General features: G+C 49.0%; 1 protein-coding gene across 4 annotated transcripts in view; it reads right to left on the bottom strand.

The window, feature by feature from the left end:
- Nucleotides 1-19,883, bottom strand: part of LOC135896994 (uncharacterized) — a 171,480-nt gene that overhangs the window by 17,356 nt on the left and 134,241 nt on the right. For 3 of the 4 annotated variants that reach the window (XM_065425557.2, XM_065425575.2, XM_065425563.2), the window contains exons 2-3: nucleotides 3,161-3,365; nucleotides 1,687-1,868 (exon numbers count right to left, since the gene is read on the bottom strand). In XM_065425557.2, coding sequence (XP_065281629.1) covers nucleotides 1,687-1,868; nucleotides 3,161-3,365 — 387 coding nt within the window. Of the gene's footprint in view, nucleotides 1-1,686; nucleotides 1,869-3,160; nucleotides 3,366-4,075; nucleotides 4,216-19,883 lie in introns of those variants that run through there. The other variant, XM_065425569.2, reaches the window with a different exon arrangement.

Here is a 19,883-nt window from a genome sequence, read left to right on the forward strand (position 1 = left end):
TCGTGAAGCACTACAGCACTCACTTCAAATGGAACCTCTATATGGTTTAAACTGTGAGATGGTCGTGTCAGTGCTCTTATTGTTGCGGAGAAGGTTAGATGGGTCTACACATTCCTCTTAATACATTTGCTAGACGCCACCTTCAAGCTTCTATCACTTCATCCTTTTCATGTTTAGGCACACATTCTTTCCATCCTATTAGTTTTCTCACTGATTCGGCTAGCATAACATTACACATAGACAACAGAAAGGAAAGAAGAAACATCTGCTATCCCCTTGTGATGCTACGCTAGCCAAATAATCTTACTAATACTACCTTAGAAAAAGTGGTCACATTTAAATACCTCAGCGTCAACCTTTCATACGACTTAGACTGGTCTGCTCATGTAACGCGCATTACTGCCTCCGTTAACCAAACATTGGGATTCCTAAAATGCCATCTGCGCCATGCACCGCATCGCGTTAAACTACTAGCATTAAAGACTCTCATACGTCCGAAACTTGAATGCGCATCCCCCATCTGGTCACCACATCAAGCTTACCTTATCAATGCACTAGAAAGAATTCAGAATCATGCAGCAAGATTAATTCATTCTTCGTATTCTTACAACACCAGCATATCACTACTAAAAGCACAGTCCACCACATGCTATCATCCTGGCGTCGCATTGATTCGTTAATCCTCTTTCATAAGTTTTATTACAGCTCGCATCATCATGCACCATTAATGTTGGCCCCACCCCCTCGCCATTCCCTGAGTACAAGGCATTCCTTGCAAGTAACCCATTCACACAGCCATACTACAACCTTCTCTGCATCTTACTTTTGCCTATCATCAACCGACTGGAACGGCCTGCCCTGTCACATAGCCGAAATCACCTGTTCATCAACGTTCGCTGATAAGCTTAATACTAATATTCTTCATTGAACTCATATGGCCACTGATTAGAACGAACATTTCTAAACCCCACCCCTTATGTAATACCCCCAGTGAGGGGTCCTTAAGGAAATAAAAGTAAAGTGAACTGAAAGTGAAGTGATATTTGCTTAAATTATCCCAGCAAAATGCTGCGTTAGCTTTCCGAATTCTACTCCTAACAATAGTATAAATTGTCTAGTTACCATGATGATTCCTATATTAGTTACTTTGATAATTCCTATATTATCTAACTGGGTGCCTCTGGATGCCTAGATCGGCTTATAACCAAGTGGAATAAGATTTGTTATATATCCTCCAAGCAGCACAAACTTTAGTGCTCTTTCCCTTGCTATAACGACTGCAGTATTCGTGTAGGTAGAGGCAGGGCATGACCTGGGTGCAAAGCAGATATTTAAAAAAGAACTGGCGTGACATTTTCAGCTTATCATAAAGCATCGAGGTACCTTAAATAATTTACTATAATACTTGTTCCTGCAAACCAATTTCAGTTTCAGTACCCAGCGGGTGGATATGTGTCGTGTTAGATTCCTCCGTTTCTGTTATCACTGGGGCTGTGACACACTATCACAGCCAGAAGAAAGATGCACAGCACTCTGGCTTATTTTTCATTAGCAATATTCTCATATCCAGCCTTACTGCTAAGTTGCTAAGAGTCATTCTTTTATGTGTGATAAGGCATGAGATTGGGTTTCTACAATTCCGAAAAAAAAAAATGTGTCGGTACTACTCCATCAGGATTTACCTACCAAAGACAGCACTGATGGAGCTGGTGAGAACAACCCTCTTGACAGTGCCCGAGTCAGCACAGGCCTGCAGCACAGCCTTGGTACCATCAACGGCCAGCTTGAGCAGGTCATTGTCCTTGGAGAGCGAAGAGTGCGGTGTGGGTGCAGCCACGTGCACTACATATGTGCAGTCTTTCACAGCACTGCATGGAAGAACATGCTACAGTCAGGCCACAAGCAGAATGTGCAATACATGTGCAGGGGAAAAACAAGGAGTCTAACTGCATCAACTTTGTCATTAACTGCAAGACACTTACACTCGGTATCAAACCAAAGTTATAAGTTCTATTAATGTTCCTTAGAGAGTTTTGATATCAAGCTGGTAACCATTGCACCTGCTCAAAACTGTGACATTATAAGAGTAACGATACTGTGTGACTTGGAAATTACACACCTGCTCAGTGTGTGCGCCAGTGCATCTAAGAATAAACCAGCACACAAATATGTGTGTGACGCTTGGTGAAAAATTTTACCAAATTTTCCACTCCAAAGTGGGGAAGTGGGCCTTAAACAAGGGTGGGCCTTACATGGGTAAATGTGGTATTCTATGAGCAATGATTGTGGCTGTATTCAGCACATTAGGAACACCACAGTGGGCAAAATACTACTTCTGCTGACACAGAAACGTCTGTCCCATCTAATTATTTATCCTTTGTCCCTTGCACAACATTTCTGACGCCCTCTCCCATTCACCCCAAGTCCATTTGTTGTCAATGCATGAATTAGTATTTCGTTAAAATACCTTCACTATATCCCACACTTGTTGTGAGCATATACTATACAGGGTGTCCCAACTATCATGCACCAAGATCTAAACATATGGAAACGCCATATAGCTGGACACAACAAAGGTAAAGGTAAAGTAAAATTTTATAACAACATGAAAAACACTCAATACAGCCTTCTGTTGCTGAATATGTTCGACATAAAAGTGTTTTTCCGAGCATGAAAGAAGCCATGAACACGTGCAAAATGCCTCGAACAGCCAGTCATGTGGCAATTTTGTGTGTATCGCAGGCTTTTTTCATGCCCCCCAAAACAGCTTTATGTAGCCTGTACTGAGCAACAGAAAGCTGTATCAGGGATTTTTTACGTTGCTCTCCAATTTTCTCATTGACAATTTTCATCCAATTATATTATTTGAGAAGTTAACTAATTGATTAAGATTAATTATGTAATTAGGCAGAATGCAAAAAATAATCTGAACGTCTCCAAGCGATGGCAAACAACATTACCTTGCTTCTGTCCAGCTATGTGGCATTTGCATGTCTTTAAATCTTGGTGCATGCTGATAGAAGCAAGAAATATTTTAGGTTTGCTTTGTTATATGTGATAATTTGCTATATAGAGGTCAGACTATACTCTTGGAGCGCCATGAGAGACAAGTGCATGCACAGCCCAGCAGACTATGGAGAGGCAGCAACATGTACTGAACTCTTTCCAGGTGTCCTCATTGAGAAGGTCTGCCTGCACCAGCTCGATAGGGTGCTTGGCATCAGGCACCAGCTCACGCAGGAACTTGGTCTTATCCTCCTGCTCGAGGTTGCGCACCGTGGCCCGGACGCGTAGCTCGCCATCCTCTAACAGCAGCTTCACGATGTGCGAGCCCACATAGCCCGTGGCTCCCGTCACCAGCACGACTGTAACGAGAACAAATACGTGCCCAGTGAGTGGACATGGCATCATAACTGGTGCACAGTGGCCAAAAGACATCAATATTCAAGTTGCCAAAGATTCCACTGTGAACGAACAGCATTTATAATTTATCTTATTTCAGCCTCAGCACTTGCACAGTCTCAGGTGGACAAGGCAGACATAAACAGTTGGGGGGGCAAGAAATTTCTTAGAGAGCAAATAGTATAGAAATCAGGCATGCATGCTCAACATGATCTGCTTCGCATTTTGACTTGGCAACACTAATGTTTTGACAACAAGAAGAGGGGAAAAAATAGTCACGTTAACATGCCCCAAGAAGAGACACAGAATTTAACTCCATGTATGCAAAACTGCTTCCTAGTACAGTATGTAGTACCACAAGTATATTGCAGTCTATGTCATTGCAAGTGGCGACTAACTAAAAATACTTTTTTTTTATCTCGTTTCCATTTGCTACGATATGTGTATCTGAACAGTCAATGCGATGCTACAACATCACCGTTAATGCACATCATGCAGTCAGGTGCGAGCGCTTTAGTGCTCAAGAAGTGAACGGGGAATGTACACGTCAGGCAGGCGCTCCGTTTCATTTCCACACATTTCCAAGGTCAACAAGCGGACCCAACAGGACCATCTAAATATATCCGCCATCCTGCATGAAAAATGCGTAAATATAAACGCGAGCTGAACACACCTGTCTCGCGTTCTCGTTTCATGACAGCTGTGCTATACGTTTGCACATCCAATACCGCAAAATGAGAGAATCGTTAAGCGCAAAGCCAAAGCTATTGCAAGAAAGTATCCCGGCGTCGAAGTGCCAAACGTGTTTTGTGGATCGCACACACGCACGACCACGCCGGCTGCCGGTACACGCGCATGCGTGCTACACAACACGGGCAAAGCTTAGAGAGAGAAAAAAAAAGAGACGAAGGGGTAACAGCCGGGATTGCCACGTGACCATGGCCCGAAGCGGTTGCCATGGGAACAAGCGGAGCAGCGGGAGGAGGGAGCAGTGGCATTGGCGGGCGGCTCCCACTAGCCGTGACCTCTGGCGAGTTCACTGATCGCCGGGGAAGCGTCGCCATAGCAACCGCATGCGAGACGTCACGTGACTTGCCCTTGTCCTTCCCCGTCTTCCTTCTTTCTCAATCCTTTTTTTTTCTTCCCCTTCTATTTCCTCCCCCTCTCCATCCGGAGCTCGCTTCTCCTGCCGGCCTGCGCAGCGAGCGCTACCAACAGCGCTACCCCAGTCTCACTATTTCACTACGGCTGCTGCTCCTGCTCTCCCGCCGCCGCCATCCCTTCCGCTCGGTCTCGTACCTCGCGGCATCTGTGCCCGCAGCGCGCTCATCTATCGCTTCACGCCTCGCGTGCGGCCACTTTCTCGCCGGCTTCTTTGCTCATTACGCGTTGCGTTTTCCAAGGCGCTTATGCTTGCCGGGTTTCACGAGCAACGCTCGAGTCTGCAGCCAGCATGTGCTGCACTTCATCGCGACGATCGACGGCCGTTGCTGCAGCGAGCCCAGTCGCGTTTAGACGCTGCGGTTCGCTGGTCTTCCGACCCGGGTTTCATGGCTTCTCTCACGCCTCGTCATTATATTTTCGTGCGCTCCGTTTCCCCTTCACGAGATTTACGGCCGCGTTATAGCATTCTAATCGTATTTCTTTCTTTTTCATCTCTCCGGTCAATGTAATTTCGCGAAGTATGAGGCGATTGCAACCATAGCTCGCCGGCGACTGGTTACAAAAAAGAAAGAAGGCACAACGAGCATCGAAACTGGTCATGCTTAAACGTTCGACAGCATGCATGCTTAAAGAAAGAAATGACAAAATACCAACGAAAACCTCGTTCTCCGCATCGCGAATCGAAAGAGTAACGTCTACGCGACCGCATGCGCGTTCCTCGGTGAATAGCGTGCACTTACAGTGCGTAATGCAAATCAGATGGGAGTGGTTTGAGGATACGCTTCCAATTCGACTTTGATTCCAAACTCCTATCACTCCCATCTATCTATCTATCTATCTATCTATCTATCTATCTATCTATCTATCTATCTATCTATCTATCTATCTGTCTGTCTGTCTGTCTGTCTGTCTGTCTGTCTGTCTGTCTGTCTGTCTGTCTGTCTGTCTGTGAGTGTGTGGTATGTGACGGGAAGGGTACTGAGCGAAGGGCTTCGATTGCAACAGATGTTAATTGTTATTACGGTACTTCACTGGGGAAATTTGTAGCGTCTCCAGTAAAATCACGCTAGCGGTCAATTACCTACCGCGCCCGAGGACATTTGCCCAATTAACACCCAATTAACACGTGTTTCTGGCGATTGCATTGCGTCCTTGCCGTTTCGCAGAATGGGAAGACCGAAGTGGATACGATGAAAAATTTCTATCGTAGTAGGAACAATCACATCCATGATATCAGACGCTATAAGAGAGGATACAAGGAGCTCCTACCAAATGGGAGAGAAATTGCACGCGCCAGCCATCGCGCTCAGTGTTAAGCTGACGGGAGAGCAAAATGCTCTGCACGTTCAGCCTCAACTGTAAGTGGTTTAGGTCCACGCGGAGGCTGCCACACATGTGCTGCCCATCGCAGCGCATTCCTCCTGCTGCGCAGCGCTCTACGTGTCCCGCCCCCGGTATACACATCGCACCATTGTCCAGCACGAAGCATCGCCAGCCAACCCTTCCTGCGCTCCCCGCCCCCTCGTTTCGCACCCCGCTCCTTGGTCACAACTTTCCCCCCGACGGAGACTCACTATGCGGCGAAGAGGCTAGCGCAGAACGAGATGCAGAAGAAGCAACGTCAGCGACGTGCGCTCGCAGCAGCATCAGCGCAAGTCGTGCGCGCGAACGCGAGACACCGCACAAACAGGGGCGGGGCCAACGACGACGTTTATCACGGGAAAGGAGGCCGGAGAACGCAGAGAAGAAGGGGAGCGGGAAGATGGAGGGAGGGGGGGGGGGTAGCCAGAGCCAACTCCCAACAGGGAGGGCTGCCGTAGTTTCGCTATCCGCTTCTTGTTTTGTGAGCCGCCGCCGCCGGGATGTAGCCGGCTTAAGCTCTCTCCGATTTCGGCCCGAGCGCCATCGCTTGCGCCCCTATCGGTTTAAGAGCCCCGTTTACCGTCGTGCAGCCTTTCCTTCCCTCTTTATTTGTTTCCTCCTCACGAGCCGTCCCATCTCTTTCGTAGGACTGCAGGCATTGGCGTTCTGAGGCTGGCGATCGAGCTCCGGAATAGATGTTTATACACATCTCTCTCGATGCATGCCGCTTTCCTATATACGCGCCACTTATTGCGCATACGTGCTTGCGCGCTCGTTGGTATTCGATAATATTTATTTTCTTTCTGCCTCTTTCTCCCGTGATCTTTTTTCGTGGACCATAAAAGCTGCTGCTGGCTGATGTTGCCCGCACGAAAACCGTTTCGACGGAGATGACAGTCGATTCAGAGGGCACCGAGTGCCGATGGAGTAAACAAGGAATACTGTACGGATAGTCGTGTTGGCAGCAAGAATAAAGCGACGAGTTCCACGTATGGCCGATCTGTGTGTCGAAGTGTAAGACTGGAGACCTTTTGTGACAGGCGCCTTTGTGCGCGTGTGCGTGTGTGTTTGTTTGTTTGGGAGAGGAGATCGGGGGCAAAGCAATCCAGATAACCATAAGGCGCCGTCGAATACTTGTAACATAAACGGCTGGCGATACGAACGTGGAGGCAGTGCTGGCTCGGATAAGAAATAATCAAAGCACAAAGAGAAAAGAGCAGTTATATAAACGCAATGCATCCCTCAAAACAAATTGTTAAAGAAGTCGCAGAAGCGCCGCATCGTCCAGAACTTCTCGGAACGTTTTCAGAGCTTTCGCCACGCGAGCATGCACTACCCCGACTCAAAGCGTACTTCGCCACACCACACGCTTGTCATACAGACGAGAGACAGTAACAGGAGCAGAGCGAAAACGGACCTACTCCTAAGGTGCTGAGTAAAGAAGAACGTACCGAGAAGGAAGTTACGTCATGGACACGCACACAAAAATGATTAGAATAATCGACCCTTCTAGAACACAAACGAAAATAAAATGGCGCGTCTTTCATAGCTCTGCACACCAATGAATTGAGAGGAAGAGGTTGTGCCCTGCAGTACGAACACACAAAATGCTGAAAAAAGAAAAAGAAAGGGAACTAAAGGGCCAAACTGGTAGAAGAAAGCCCTGAGTATGCAATAACCCATCTCCTTCACCCGCATCATAATCGCTCAAGAAAAGGCTGCGCCGCGGCGACAGCGATGATAAGGCCAGGAAGACAAGCTTAGGTCACGGGAACAAAGAAAGAACGAAAGAAAGGCGGAGCGGTGCACGCAAAAACAATCAAGCGCGGAGGGCGATCGAGCCGGAAAGGATGAGCAGCCGGTGACAGTTAAAGCGCGCTTTGGAGGAACGAACGACCGCGGGGAAACACAAAAGGGGCTCAAAAGCAGCGCATACACATATATACATAGCGCCGAAGGATAAGGGACGAGGGGGGGTCGGCGCCGCAGCCGAGCTGCGATCCATCACGCTTCCCTCCCACTTCTTATCTCCCCCTCACTCTCTTTCCCGCCACCGGGATTGAAGGACGTGCTCGGGGCAGCTTGCTGTGCAGGCTGGCGGCGCGGGAGGCGAGATCAGAGACGCCCGAACAACGGGCCCCCGCTGCGAATAGGGAGGGGAGGGGGCGCATCCTTTACTGTAGCAGCGAGAAGAACAACGAGCGCACGCAAGCGCTCACACTGCCGGCGCGTCCGTCCCAAGTAGATGGATGGACAGAGAATAGGAAGAGAATAGGAAGTCATTGGCATGAAAGCGAGATACTAATGGCTCGAGCCGACCGGGCCACCACTGAGTATTGATCTCTCCCTCTCCGGGGGAGAACGAACACGGGGGTACACATGGTCGGCCGAGGTTTGGGTTGCGCCCGCTTGGTGGGCCACCCGCGCCCTCCCGTCACTTATACGCGTAGTGGTAACAAATATTGAAGCAACCGCCGCGGACTGGTGGATGACCGGGCAATTCCCGATCTATGGCTTATTAAACAATTACGACGAAGCTTCAGATTTCGCCTATCGTTCATTCCCCCCTCCCCCCACCTTTCAAGTTTGTCTGCTGTAACGGTAGCGCTACAGGATTTACGGTCGGGCTTTTTTACCGACCAATCGAGGTCTAAACCGCCGATGGTGCAAGTGACCGAAGGCTCAGCAACCCAGCTGGAAACGCTTGCGTAGTTTTTTGTCAGAATCGAATGAAGAGAGAGAGAAAAGGAGAGATGCTACAATGGGCTTTGAGCAGTATATCACGTACATGCCTCCTATATCAGTTTCGATGTCACAGCGTTTACACCAGAGAGCAAGTTAAGCCGTACTGTAGTAGCAGAATAGCGCTGAGTGAGGGCGTATGAACCCACAGTCTTCGTGCGTTCATTATAAACAGTCGAAAACGGATGTCAGTTATTTAGCGAGTTAACTAGGCAGCCGCTCCATTGAAATGACGTGGCGTATATAGGCGTGCGCAATTGCGCTGCACGCGCTTTAGGGCAAATTTCATGGCTCTTCCATGCGTACATTGCTATGTTTAGTGGCGAGTGATAAACGCCTCTCCCCTCCCCCGGGCGGAGGCTAAAGCAGGCGCGCGGTATACGTCTGGCTATTTATGCTCATTGCATTCTAGGTTTCAGCAGGAAACGCTGTTCATATTGAAGAGTTTGTAGGACATGCAACGAAAGTTGCAACGACATGAAGCAAGCAGACAAAGAAACCAGAGAATTTATAGGGAGGGTTGATCGTAGAAACGATATAGAAAATGGAAATCGGAGCACACGAAAAACAACTGCTCGCAAGTGGGAGCCGAAAGAACATCCTTGGCGCAATACGCGCATACGATGCCACTGACCAACAATGGCGGCTGTCCTACCGTCAACTTTCTTGGCTATTTTTTAGCCACCGCGGTTCCCGTTACTGTTCTTGCTTCATACACTGAATGACAGGATTCAAAGTTCAAGTTTGTCACCTCTCTCTCTCTCTCTCTCTCTCTCTCTCTCTCTCTCTCTCTCTCTCTCATTCTGATCGTTCGTTTACTCTTGCAGCACACGTGCTCGACGGTGGCCACGCGAGACTTGCCTTACGTCGTTAACAGTTTTGTCCTTTTCCGAGTATATATACCGCCGCAAATGTTCTTCGCCTTTCTTTCACCGAGGAATGTGTTTCGTAGCTGCCTCGCGTGACGAAAAGAAAACGAGCAAGAAAAAGAACGTTGAAAAAGCGCAATTTTCTCGGAAACGAGCGCGGACGACGGTTGCGAAGGGAAACAACGCCGCGGGTGAAGCCGCGCTCGCTGCACTTTCATCCAAACACTATGCGGCGGCCCGCTTCGCTCGGCTTTCAAGGCCTCGCGTAATACCCGTCGCGTCGACGGAGAAAGCAACCGAGGCAATGTCTTCCATGTAAGCAATGACAACGAGCTCGTAAAGAGAGAGACACAGAAAAAAAAAAAGGGGGGGGGGGGTCTATAGGGCGCATTCCTCCCTTCCTGGAGGTCAACAAGCCTTATAGCACGCGAAACAGCCCGCGAAGAGACGTCGATCACACGGGCGTGAGACTGACGAGGCAAGGGGAAAAAAGAAAGAGCCGAGAGAACGCAACAACACCAGAGGAACGCAGGCGAATATGCAAAGAACTAGAGCGTTCCATTGCTGCTCGCGTGTCTCGTGAAAGCACTTTTCGCGCGCAGTGAGCCGTGCTACACCACGAACGGAACGACGAGGGAGGCGGAGAGAGCTCGAACAATGAACGGGGCGCGCCGCTTGCTCCGAGCCGCAGGCCTCGGGTTAGCTGTGCACGCCAAGAAGCATACGTGGGTGGCTTCGGCGGGCGGGTCGAAAGAAAGGCGACAGCCTCGAGAGGGCTTCGATCGCGACATCGAGGTAGGGAGGGCAAGGTCGTCGGAGTGACTCACGGGGGGAGGGGGGGTGACTCGCGTGTCCGCGCCCCGACGACGACGACGCAGGTGGTGACTCACGCCGCAGGGTGGCACTTGGGGGGCCTTCGATAAAGCCTTCGAGGCAGGCAGCTACCGCGCCGCGGTCGGTGGCTCCCGAAAGAGGCAACATGTGGTCGCTGAAAATGCGGGGAGGGAGGGGGGGGGGGAGTGAGCAGAAGAACGGTCGTTCGATTCTGCTGGCCGCACTGTACCGCTACCTGTGGCTGGCGCGCTGAAACAAATGCAGGCCACCAAAATACACGAATGGGTGAACGGGGGCTATATTATATTAAGGCAGAACCTTAGACGCCTCATGGGACGAAAAATCTGATGTACGGCGTTACGGCACCAAAATTCATAAGGGGTCGAACCCTGGACCTTTGGTATTAATTAGTATATTAATTAGTATTAATCAATTTGTGCATAAGAAAGCGTGATGCCGAGGCGAAGAAGAAGCGTCAGCAGGACTTGTGTTAATAGAGCACAGTTATTTGAAGTATAGGCACTCGAACCCCCAACCTTTGGTGGGCGTCAAACCCACTTGGAGATATGGGCTAAACAGTCATATGTCCAAGTCGGATTCCAGTTGACATGATCTTGAATTGTAGCGCGAAGTGACACGGACACAGACTAGAAGCAAACGGGACGAGTTCCAGTTGACATCGTGAATGTCGAGTGTCAAAGCCGCTACCTTTGGTGTTAAGGTGAAGTTAATGAAGGCCTTTCACAGTTAACTGAAATAGAGTTAATTAGAGGACTCGAACCTACTACCTTTGGTAGGAGAAAACAAGCAACAGGAAGTAACAACGCATTCGAATGGAAACGTCAAGTAATGCTATGAATGTCTCGTGAGCGCTTTCGCCTTCATCCCTTTTAGCGTAAGCTAAAGTAACTGTTAATTGTTTGCGATGAGACAGATGTGGTGATGCCGAAAGCGGCTGAGAGTTTTCTAATAAAGGCGTCAGCACTACGCTCCACTCTTTCTCTGCCTCATTTTGTCTATGACAATTTAACCGACAACACACTGTTCCCAATGTGCTCCGTGGATGACACTTCTCCGAGCGCGATAGCAAGTATATAACGGACAGGCCCGACGGGGCGCGCGAGACTGACGACTCACCGGCTATGCGCGTTCGAAACTACAGTGTACAAAATATTAGCGCGCCATGATAGCGCAGCCGAAACAACATTTAGCGTGGCTGATTGCCAGATAACTCTTCGTTATTTGGTATAGCATTAAAGAAAAGAAAAGGAGAGAAAGAAACCCAATAGAATACATTTTATTGTTCGCCTAGTCAAAGAGAACTATATACACTACGAAAGAAAGGTGCGGCAAACTTTGTAGAACACGCATAATAAATAATCGATCCGCGATGACTACACTGCAGGAAGCGTATGTAAATACGTTCTCCGCGTAATAGCGGACAAAAGGTAATCGGTCCTACTGCTCCCGTCATTTCGAGACCTGAGCAAGCAGCTAACTATTTTTCTTTTTCCGCGCACTCCTCGCCCCGGGTCCGACGAGAGCAGATGTTGCTTCCTGAGCAGTCCCCCCTTGACTCCTATATGAGCCGTTTTCTAGGCTTGTTTTCCCTTCACTTTCGCGAAAGAGCTACAAGACAGACAGGAGGCGAGTTGCGTGGAGAGACAAGAAGACCGGGTCGCCGACAGACACTTCCTCAGCGGACTCGCTTCGACCTGCCCCCCTCTTACCGCCGCCCCCCACCCCGTACATCGAGCGCCACGTTGCTGCCACCGGCAAAAGCGAGATGCTTCTTTCGCCGCGCTAATGCTAGACCCGTGCCGCCGAAGTTGGTCGCCGCTGTCGATTGAGACGCGGAACCGTGCAGTGCGCGTGTCGCTCGCTCTACGGCTCCGCCCCTCCCCCCTCACCCGTCCCCCCCAACCAGAGCGTTCAGCTCGAAGCGCGTGGCATCGCTCTCGACAACTTGAGGGGAGGTGTAGGGCCGAACATCTCCGCTCTCGAAAACGGGCAAACGCGCACCGGCTGTCGCGCTGACAAGCAACGAACCGACAACTTCCTCGCGATTTCCAACTCCTGTCCGTCTCGCTGGTTCATTCTCCTCATCCTCCTCCTTCTCCTACTTCGCCCCCCTCACTCCCCGCGTCCCTTCGCCATCGACGACAAGGAAGTTGTTTGTTTTTCTCGCCGCATACGACGTCGACTGCCGTGTCGATATATATCGCTTCCGTTGGCAAATTAAGCAGCAGCAGCAACAGCGCGCCCATCGCGTGCCGCGCACCTACCCTGGTGTACGTCGCAATTTGAGAAAAGGAGAGGACCGGCTGGGGGATCAACAACACACGACGGGGAAGTGACAACGTAGGGATCCGCGAGTCGCGCTGGTCTTTGTTCTGGTGTGCTCGGAACAACCGGTACTACAGTCTCCATCGAAAAATTGTGAAGCCCATGCGCGAGTTGTGAAAGCTTGGCTGGCGAGTTGACGGCAGAGAACACTTCCCGTAAAGGAGTGAGTTCGAACGGGATACTCATCCTGAAAGTTTCCGGAAGGGGTGGGGGAGCGGGATCACTGTGACGTTGTCTAAGGCAAAACCTCGTCTCGATTACTCTGCAAGCAATATGAGATCGCTGTAATGTCTATACGGACCTTAGAAGTATCACTTGCGAAGGCTCGGCAGCTGGTCCCCTCTCCCTAGCCTTGAAGAACTTTTTTTTTTAACGAGTGAACAAACAATCATTTGTCTCCAGAGTAAACTTGACAGCGTCGTGACTCCCGAAGAAGCCGTGACGTCACCGTCACATGGTGCCACGACCCAGCGCAGCGAGGCGAGGCGGCGGATGTCTCCCCATTTAAATAACTCGTCAAGCCTTCAGCTTTCTAGCACACTATGCCCTCGAACATAAGCAACACGAGAAAATCGTATAACACGAATTCATATATTAGAGAGCAAAAAAAAGTATTTGTACTATTTCGTGTTGGGCTTTTTTTTATTTTTCGTATTCACGATCATGTGCAAACTCGCCCAACTTACGCTATTTACTCTAAAGAGGTAGAACACCTGTTTTTGAATACGAACACAAGCGACAAAAAAAAATATAAGAAAGAAAGAATAGCAAAGGGAGCGGAAAGCTGACGGGCCTCAAGACAGAAAGAAAGACATTGGCACCAACAGAAACGACAAGTACTTTGCCCGCCGGCATGGCGGAATACACTGCCTGGCGCCATTACGCACGGCGCTCTTCACTGCGAAGGTTCATCGGACGGTTCCCCTTCTTCGGGCGCACAATGTGTGCCGACATTCTCCCACGTCTCCGTACGATCGCGTCCCTGCTCTCCCACCGTACGTGTCCCTGCGGCTCAATCGCTCTACATCATCCTCAAGAACAAAAGGGAGGCGCCTGCGTAGCGCACGATACCGGTAGCCCCCCTTCTCATTCCGGCCGCATATAGCTTTCGCCCTCGGCGTCGGCGCACAAAGGAAAACCGAGCCGGGTGAGAGAGTGTATACCATCGGCCGCAGCCAGCAACGGCGCGGCTATCAAGTTCCACCTATGCCCCTACAGTCCGCATGTATTGCGTCTCCAGCTCCCCATACTTCCGTGCAGCAAGTCCACGAACTATACTGGCGATACCGATAGATAATATACACGTTCTGCGTAGCCCAAGAAGGTTCTTATTCGCATTTTCTAATCCCCTTTGGGCGTCCCCGTAATACTTCCAGTCGCGCGTATTTTTTTACACCCGAGTTTCAAAAGAAAAGTAAAGCAAGTTTTGTCCAGTAGACAACTCTGGGTACATGTTATTAACCTGTTAAAATATAAGAAGCACGCCACATGCGTCGATGTGACCCATGCATAGCTTTCGCGGGCGTTTCAGCGTAAGATCTAGTTATTAAACAAAGCCTCAGCTGCTTAGCAAAATTGGCGCCATGCTCGAGGGTCCTGTATATTGACAGGTTGTTGCAACAAACATTGTCTTAGTAATCCGCGAAATTTATCGGGTTATTCTATACGGTGAAACGCGGATGTCTTTTGCGACCTCTCTTCGTAAACGTTAGGAGGCTGGTCGCCTTAGTTCAGGGCGGCAGCTTCCGGCCAGGCCGTCGCTGCACGTGCTGAACCCTCTCGAACCGCAAGGCGCGGCGGTATATCACGCGCAGTAATGATGTCGCACGGCAGCCCCCATTAAGCGTGAACGACCGTTTGATACTTCACTGCACGCAACTATCAGCAACGCAGACCGCAGTCGTTTCAGGACCGCCGCGGAAGAAGGGAGTTTGTTGTTGTTCTTTATTACGTATACTACACATCGAAGCGACGGCATGGCCCACGAAAGTCGGCGCCGTTTCGTCTCTGCCACGGAGCAAGACTTTAAACGAACGATCGGTGCTCTCCGCGCTACAAACACGGGTAGAGGACGTGGTAGGCACCATGCAACCCACCCGGACGTCTGTGCACGAGGAATGGGCCATCAACCCCCGGTAGAACGACGAGCCCATGCTGTAGACGTTTGGTTCCTTATTGCCTGCAATTATGACAACTCTCCTCCCTACCTCCGTGAACTTGCCATAACAATACATGGGTAGGAAGTTAGGTAGGACATCGACCACTAGCGCCATCTGACGGTGGAGGGTGCTCCGGTCGCGTCACAGAAACGAATTTCAAAAATTAACTGCAGAGCAACTGCTCTACATACATCCAGGTCTTTCCACTTAAAATAGCAGGTATGCCATCCTCTCACTGCGTGTAGCGCTTGGCGTTAGTGCAGCATCTTTCTGGTTTCAACGGCCACTTTTCTGTGGAATGTTTAGAAGCGATGTTTAGAACTTAATACCAGAGAAATGCGCCTTCACCGTCGAAAATCACTGAAAACACGTGATCACTATGACTCACTCTTCGTACGTGTGAAGTTTTTATTAATTGCGCAATGTTTCCGAGGTTAAAGCGGCACTTTTGTAAAGCTGCGCTGCAATTGGGGCAATTTACGGGGGCGCGTGCCTTTTGCGAGAGCATGAGACGCCCCAAAAGCCAGGCGTGAGCCGTTATCCGGGCACTCAAACGAGAACATCCGGTAAGTTGCGAGAACAAAACGAGACCACCCGCGCGACTAGTCAAGACCGCATCACATACACTAGTTACTTCCGAAAGAACTTATACAAAAAATATTTCTTCCGAGTTCTTCCTAACGTTTGTTCACAATATCACTCAAACTTCAACTTCTAGTAAGCTGAAGTTTTATTTGTCATTTCCAATAGCGACGTTCAAAAGGCAGATACAGGGCACTACATATTTGATTGTCATCTTTTGGTGCTGAGTTGCTGTTTTGAATGCCAGCGGTCGCCAGCGAATGGCCGTTTGACCGAGACGATACTTGGCACTGATGTTCTGTCAGTGACAGGAAACTATTGCGTCCATGCGGACCGGTGCCCAGTATGGCGTGGTGCGGTGTGACGTGGTGGTGGCGGTGTGCCGTTGCGAACGTGCACTACATCCATTTTAAGATTGCGGCTAGCGTCATCTCCAACAAATCTGGCTTTTGCCGGCAGCCATTTCATGCTTACATCTACTCGCGATTACGGGGGAGCAAAGTAAATTTTTTTTAGACCAAATCGAATACGCATTGATTATCGAATACTTTTCAAACAGCTTTCGGATAACGAATAACCGCTATCGCAAATAATTTAAAACGACTTTCACATTCCAGTATTCTCAAGGTTACCACGTTTCTGTCATTACATAGTATGTTATGAAGCGTTGTTTATTAATAGCACCAAGGGAGCCATTAGGAGCAACCACGTTGTTTCTTCGCATGCACAGGGCTCGTGAAACAGCGTGAATGATTGCTTCAGTATGGCTACCGAAGTGACGTAGCCTGTTCCGCTACGCAAGTTCTCTTGTTTTATGTCCACACTGTGCCCGCGAGGCTGAAAATTTACCGAATTTTGGCTCCAATTTTAGGTTTATTCGGGCGCAATTGCAGTTTTAAAATATTCGAAATGTACTCGACAAATATCCGCATTCACGAATAGCGACTATTCGATTCGAAGACCGAATCGAATGAGGACACTATTCGATTCACACACGTTACCCGAAACACGCCAAATTTTCAGCGCTATTACATAAAGTAGCATTTGTGAAAGGTGAAAACATATCTCGAAAACGCCACGGGGTAAACAATTTCAAGCGAGATTCGTGCATCTCTTCCAAGATTTCGCATCCACCGAACCGCAAACCACTTGTGTAATGCAGCGAAAACAACGAACAGGTTAGAGCTGCGAACGGAGAAGGTGAAATAAGTTTCTCGCTAAATAACGAAATGAATAAAGGAGCAGTTTACAACACAAGAGATATTAAAGAGATGCAATGATCACTACAAGGACAAGAAGAAAAGAACGGCGGATTTACTTATGTTGTGGAACATGAGAACTATAACCCCGATGTCCCAAACCCCTGGGTATGTTAACACTCCGCGCGAAGACGCAAGCGGAACTGGACAGTCCGGCTACTACCACGTGCTCGCTAAGGGTTTGCCGACCACGGGCTTGCATAATAGTGATCCGATATCCTCGCATCTATTCGAACACGTACGCATCGCGCCGGTCCACGTGCATTTTTCTCACTTTGCTCATATATACTTTATTACGCTGTTTTAACAGAAAGGCGGCACATCCAACGCACGTGCTGAAATCGATACGATAAGCGTAGCTTCGTCGAAATGTCGCAATTAAAATTATATGCAAGGAGACAAGACCCATGATGCGCGTAACTTTATTTTTGTTGCGAACTCTTGACGGAACTGTTGACGTTGTTCTCCCATCGCAGAATACAGAAGGGTAATCGAACGAGCTTACAACTGCCGTCAGGAAGTTACAACCGCCTCTGCTTACTTCATGTAGCAAAAGATGCTACGGAGAGGAGTATGTGGAGAAGGATGAAGACAGGCGGGGAAAACTTCAAAGCTGAGTAGGCTTTCCCCCCCCCCCCCTTTTTTTTTTCTTTTTGGCAGAGAAGGCAAAGACCTGCTGGAATTATATACGTTGCCCGTTAATCACAAGTCTTGCCGCAGCAGCATAAGCGCATAAGCTATACAAGCACGCAGATTTTTTTAAAGACAAATTTTGAGAGGATGTTCGAAGCGAAGAGACGGGAATTCTCGTGAGAACGGAACACGTGCGCGGCCGGGCCACGTATGTATATAGGAGCCGAACGAGTATCGCGGAATGAACGCGCAACGTAAAGAGCACGAATGAAATTGACTCGAGCATGTATACGCGCACCGTTTATCGCGCTTTCTGTAATCCTAGCTCCCACCGCCGGACTCGTCGAGAGGTTGCTCAACGACTGCGTTTCGCAGCAACGTTGCTGCGACGCGCCCGTGCATGCACCTATATACGCGCGCGCTCGCGCTTCTTTCCGTCAGCGCGCACATTGCTTTCCTGCGCTGCTTTATCGACCGCGGGCCACCGGTGTACACCCCTTTTCGTGCGCGTATAGTGTATATACGCGAAGCCGGAAAGCACCACCCCGCACCTCCCCATTTGCCACCCCTACCCCATTTAAACCAGGCCACCTTATATCCACAAATCCCAATACGTGTATTACGTAATAAACCCGAGCCACCGCCGCCGTATTACCCGCCGGTAAAACGGGCGTGATAAATGCATCCCTTGCATAAGCAAAATTGCTTCGCCGGAACACTTTTGGTGCTCATCGTTCTCAGGGCGCGCGGTATACTTGCTTGCTTTTTTCCGAACTATATTTCCCGCTTTCATATTCCCAGACTCGAAGGGCGCCTGTATATATATGGAGTCCTCAGCAGCACAATGAGAGAGAGAGAGAGAGAGAAACGCCGCGCTCTCTTTCTTGTTCCAATATCGTTACGCCACCCGTGCACTCTGGCCGATTAGGTTCGATACTGGTGCCGGAATTTCGAAGAATGCTATAGGGAACAACCGCAGCTTCGCTCTCCTTTCACGGGAGGCGCAATAAACAAATGGTAAAGGAAGCCCCCTTACAGGAGGACGAATATCGTTCCCCATATACGACTAATATAAAGAAACGAGTGTACGGTTCCTTATTATAATTAAAGCGGGCGACGAAACTATATATATATATATATATATATATATATATATATATATATATATATATATATATATATAAATGGACAACTATACTTGGGAGTGTTCGAAAAATTGTGTGTAAATACAGGCTACAAAAGGTATTCTGGCGAATAGATGCGTATTCTCTTGGACGGAGGGGCCCACTTCATCGCACAATTTTCTTTTCTTTTTTTTTCTAAATAAAGTTTACTACGACTACTATGCTATTCTACAAAACACACGAAGTAAATAAAAGACACGTACGGCTCGGCCAACAGGAGATAAGCGGTTCTACAGACGAAGCAATAGCATGCACCTGAGAGCACCGAGGCAATTGACTAGCTTACAAAACAAGGCCCAGATTCACAAAAAGAAAAGAAAAAAAAACAGCACTTACGCGCTAAATGTCTTTAGTAAGAAAAAAAAAAGATCCCCGCCAATTCTGGTGCTGGACATACGAAGACAACCAGCCAAAGGCAAAGTCCATTTACGTAAGGGAAGTTTTACGAATTCGGCTCCAAAACGTGGGCAGCGCAGTTTCATACACCCCTTTATAAGGCCTACGCATGACCCGCATATTCGCAAAAACCGAACGGACGATAAGCAAGATAACGTTATATTCCTTTCCTATCATTCACGGTTCACGACTGACCGGTCCCGGTGATAACCTGGGCGGAGCACCACTTAGCTATGGCCACTGACGAAGCGCGAAAAAATAGCGTTAGAATAGAGTCCTTACGTTATCCTCGCCGATGTACTCATATGGCCTGGATCGATACGAGGCTACTCGTAAAAATCTGCCAAAAGTACTGACCCGGAGCGACTATGGTCGGCTTTACCAACAAAGAGGCGATAAAAGAAAGTCTATACAACAGCGTATAGTGAGGCTATATGCATTCGTAAATACAAGCAATCTTTGGAAGCGGAAGCTTTAGTTCTAGCCGCATGCAATATACCTCCTCCAAATCGCTTCATACGAGTACTAAAACAGTACACCCCAACTGGAAAAATAAATATTTTATATGGAACCACGTGGAGACGGGCACGACCTCTCAACGAAGAAACGTTTAATTAACGTCGTCAGACCCACACAGCTTTCATTCTATTATCTTGGCGCCGTGCGGGCGCTGATTAATTGTTACCCCGCTATAGAAAACGAGGATGCGAGCAACTCGCGATAGAAGACGGCGGCGGCGAACAGTGGGACGCGCGACGCGCTGAAGACAGAGGGGTTGGGGGTAGAAGGAACCAGGCACAAAGGGACCACCAACCAGATAGCTGCGGTGACGGGCCGGAGGCCTTATAGCCTTCCGCCCCGTCACCTTCACCGTGTGTGCCCTTTTGTCCCTTTGTGCGTCGACTCCGCTACGCGGCGAGTCCGTCGTATATGTGCGACGACGTCTGTACG

Source organism: Dermacentor albipictus, chromosome 1 (genome assembly GCF_038994185.2).
Source record: "Dermacentor albipictus isolate Rhodes 1998 colony chromosome 1, USDA_Dalb.pri_finalv2, whole genome shotgun sequence".
In the NCBI taxonomy this organism is placed as follows: domain Eukaryota; kingdom Metazoa; phylum Arthropoda; class Arachnida; order Ixodida; family Ixodidae; genus Dermacentor; species Dermacentor albipictus.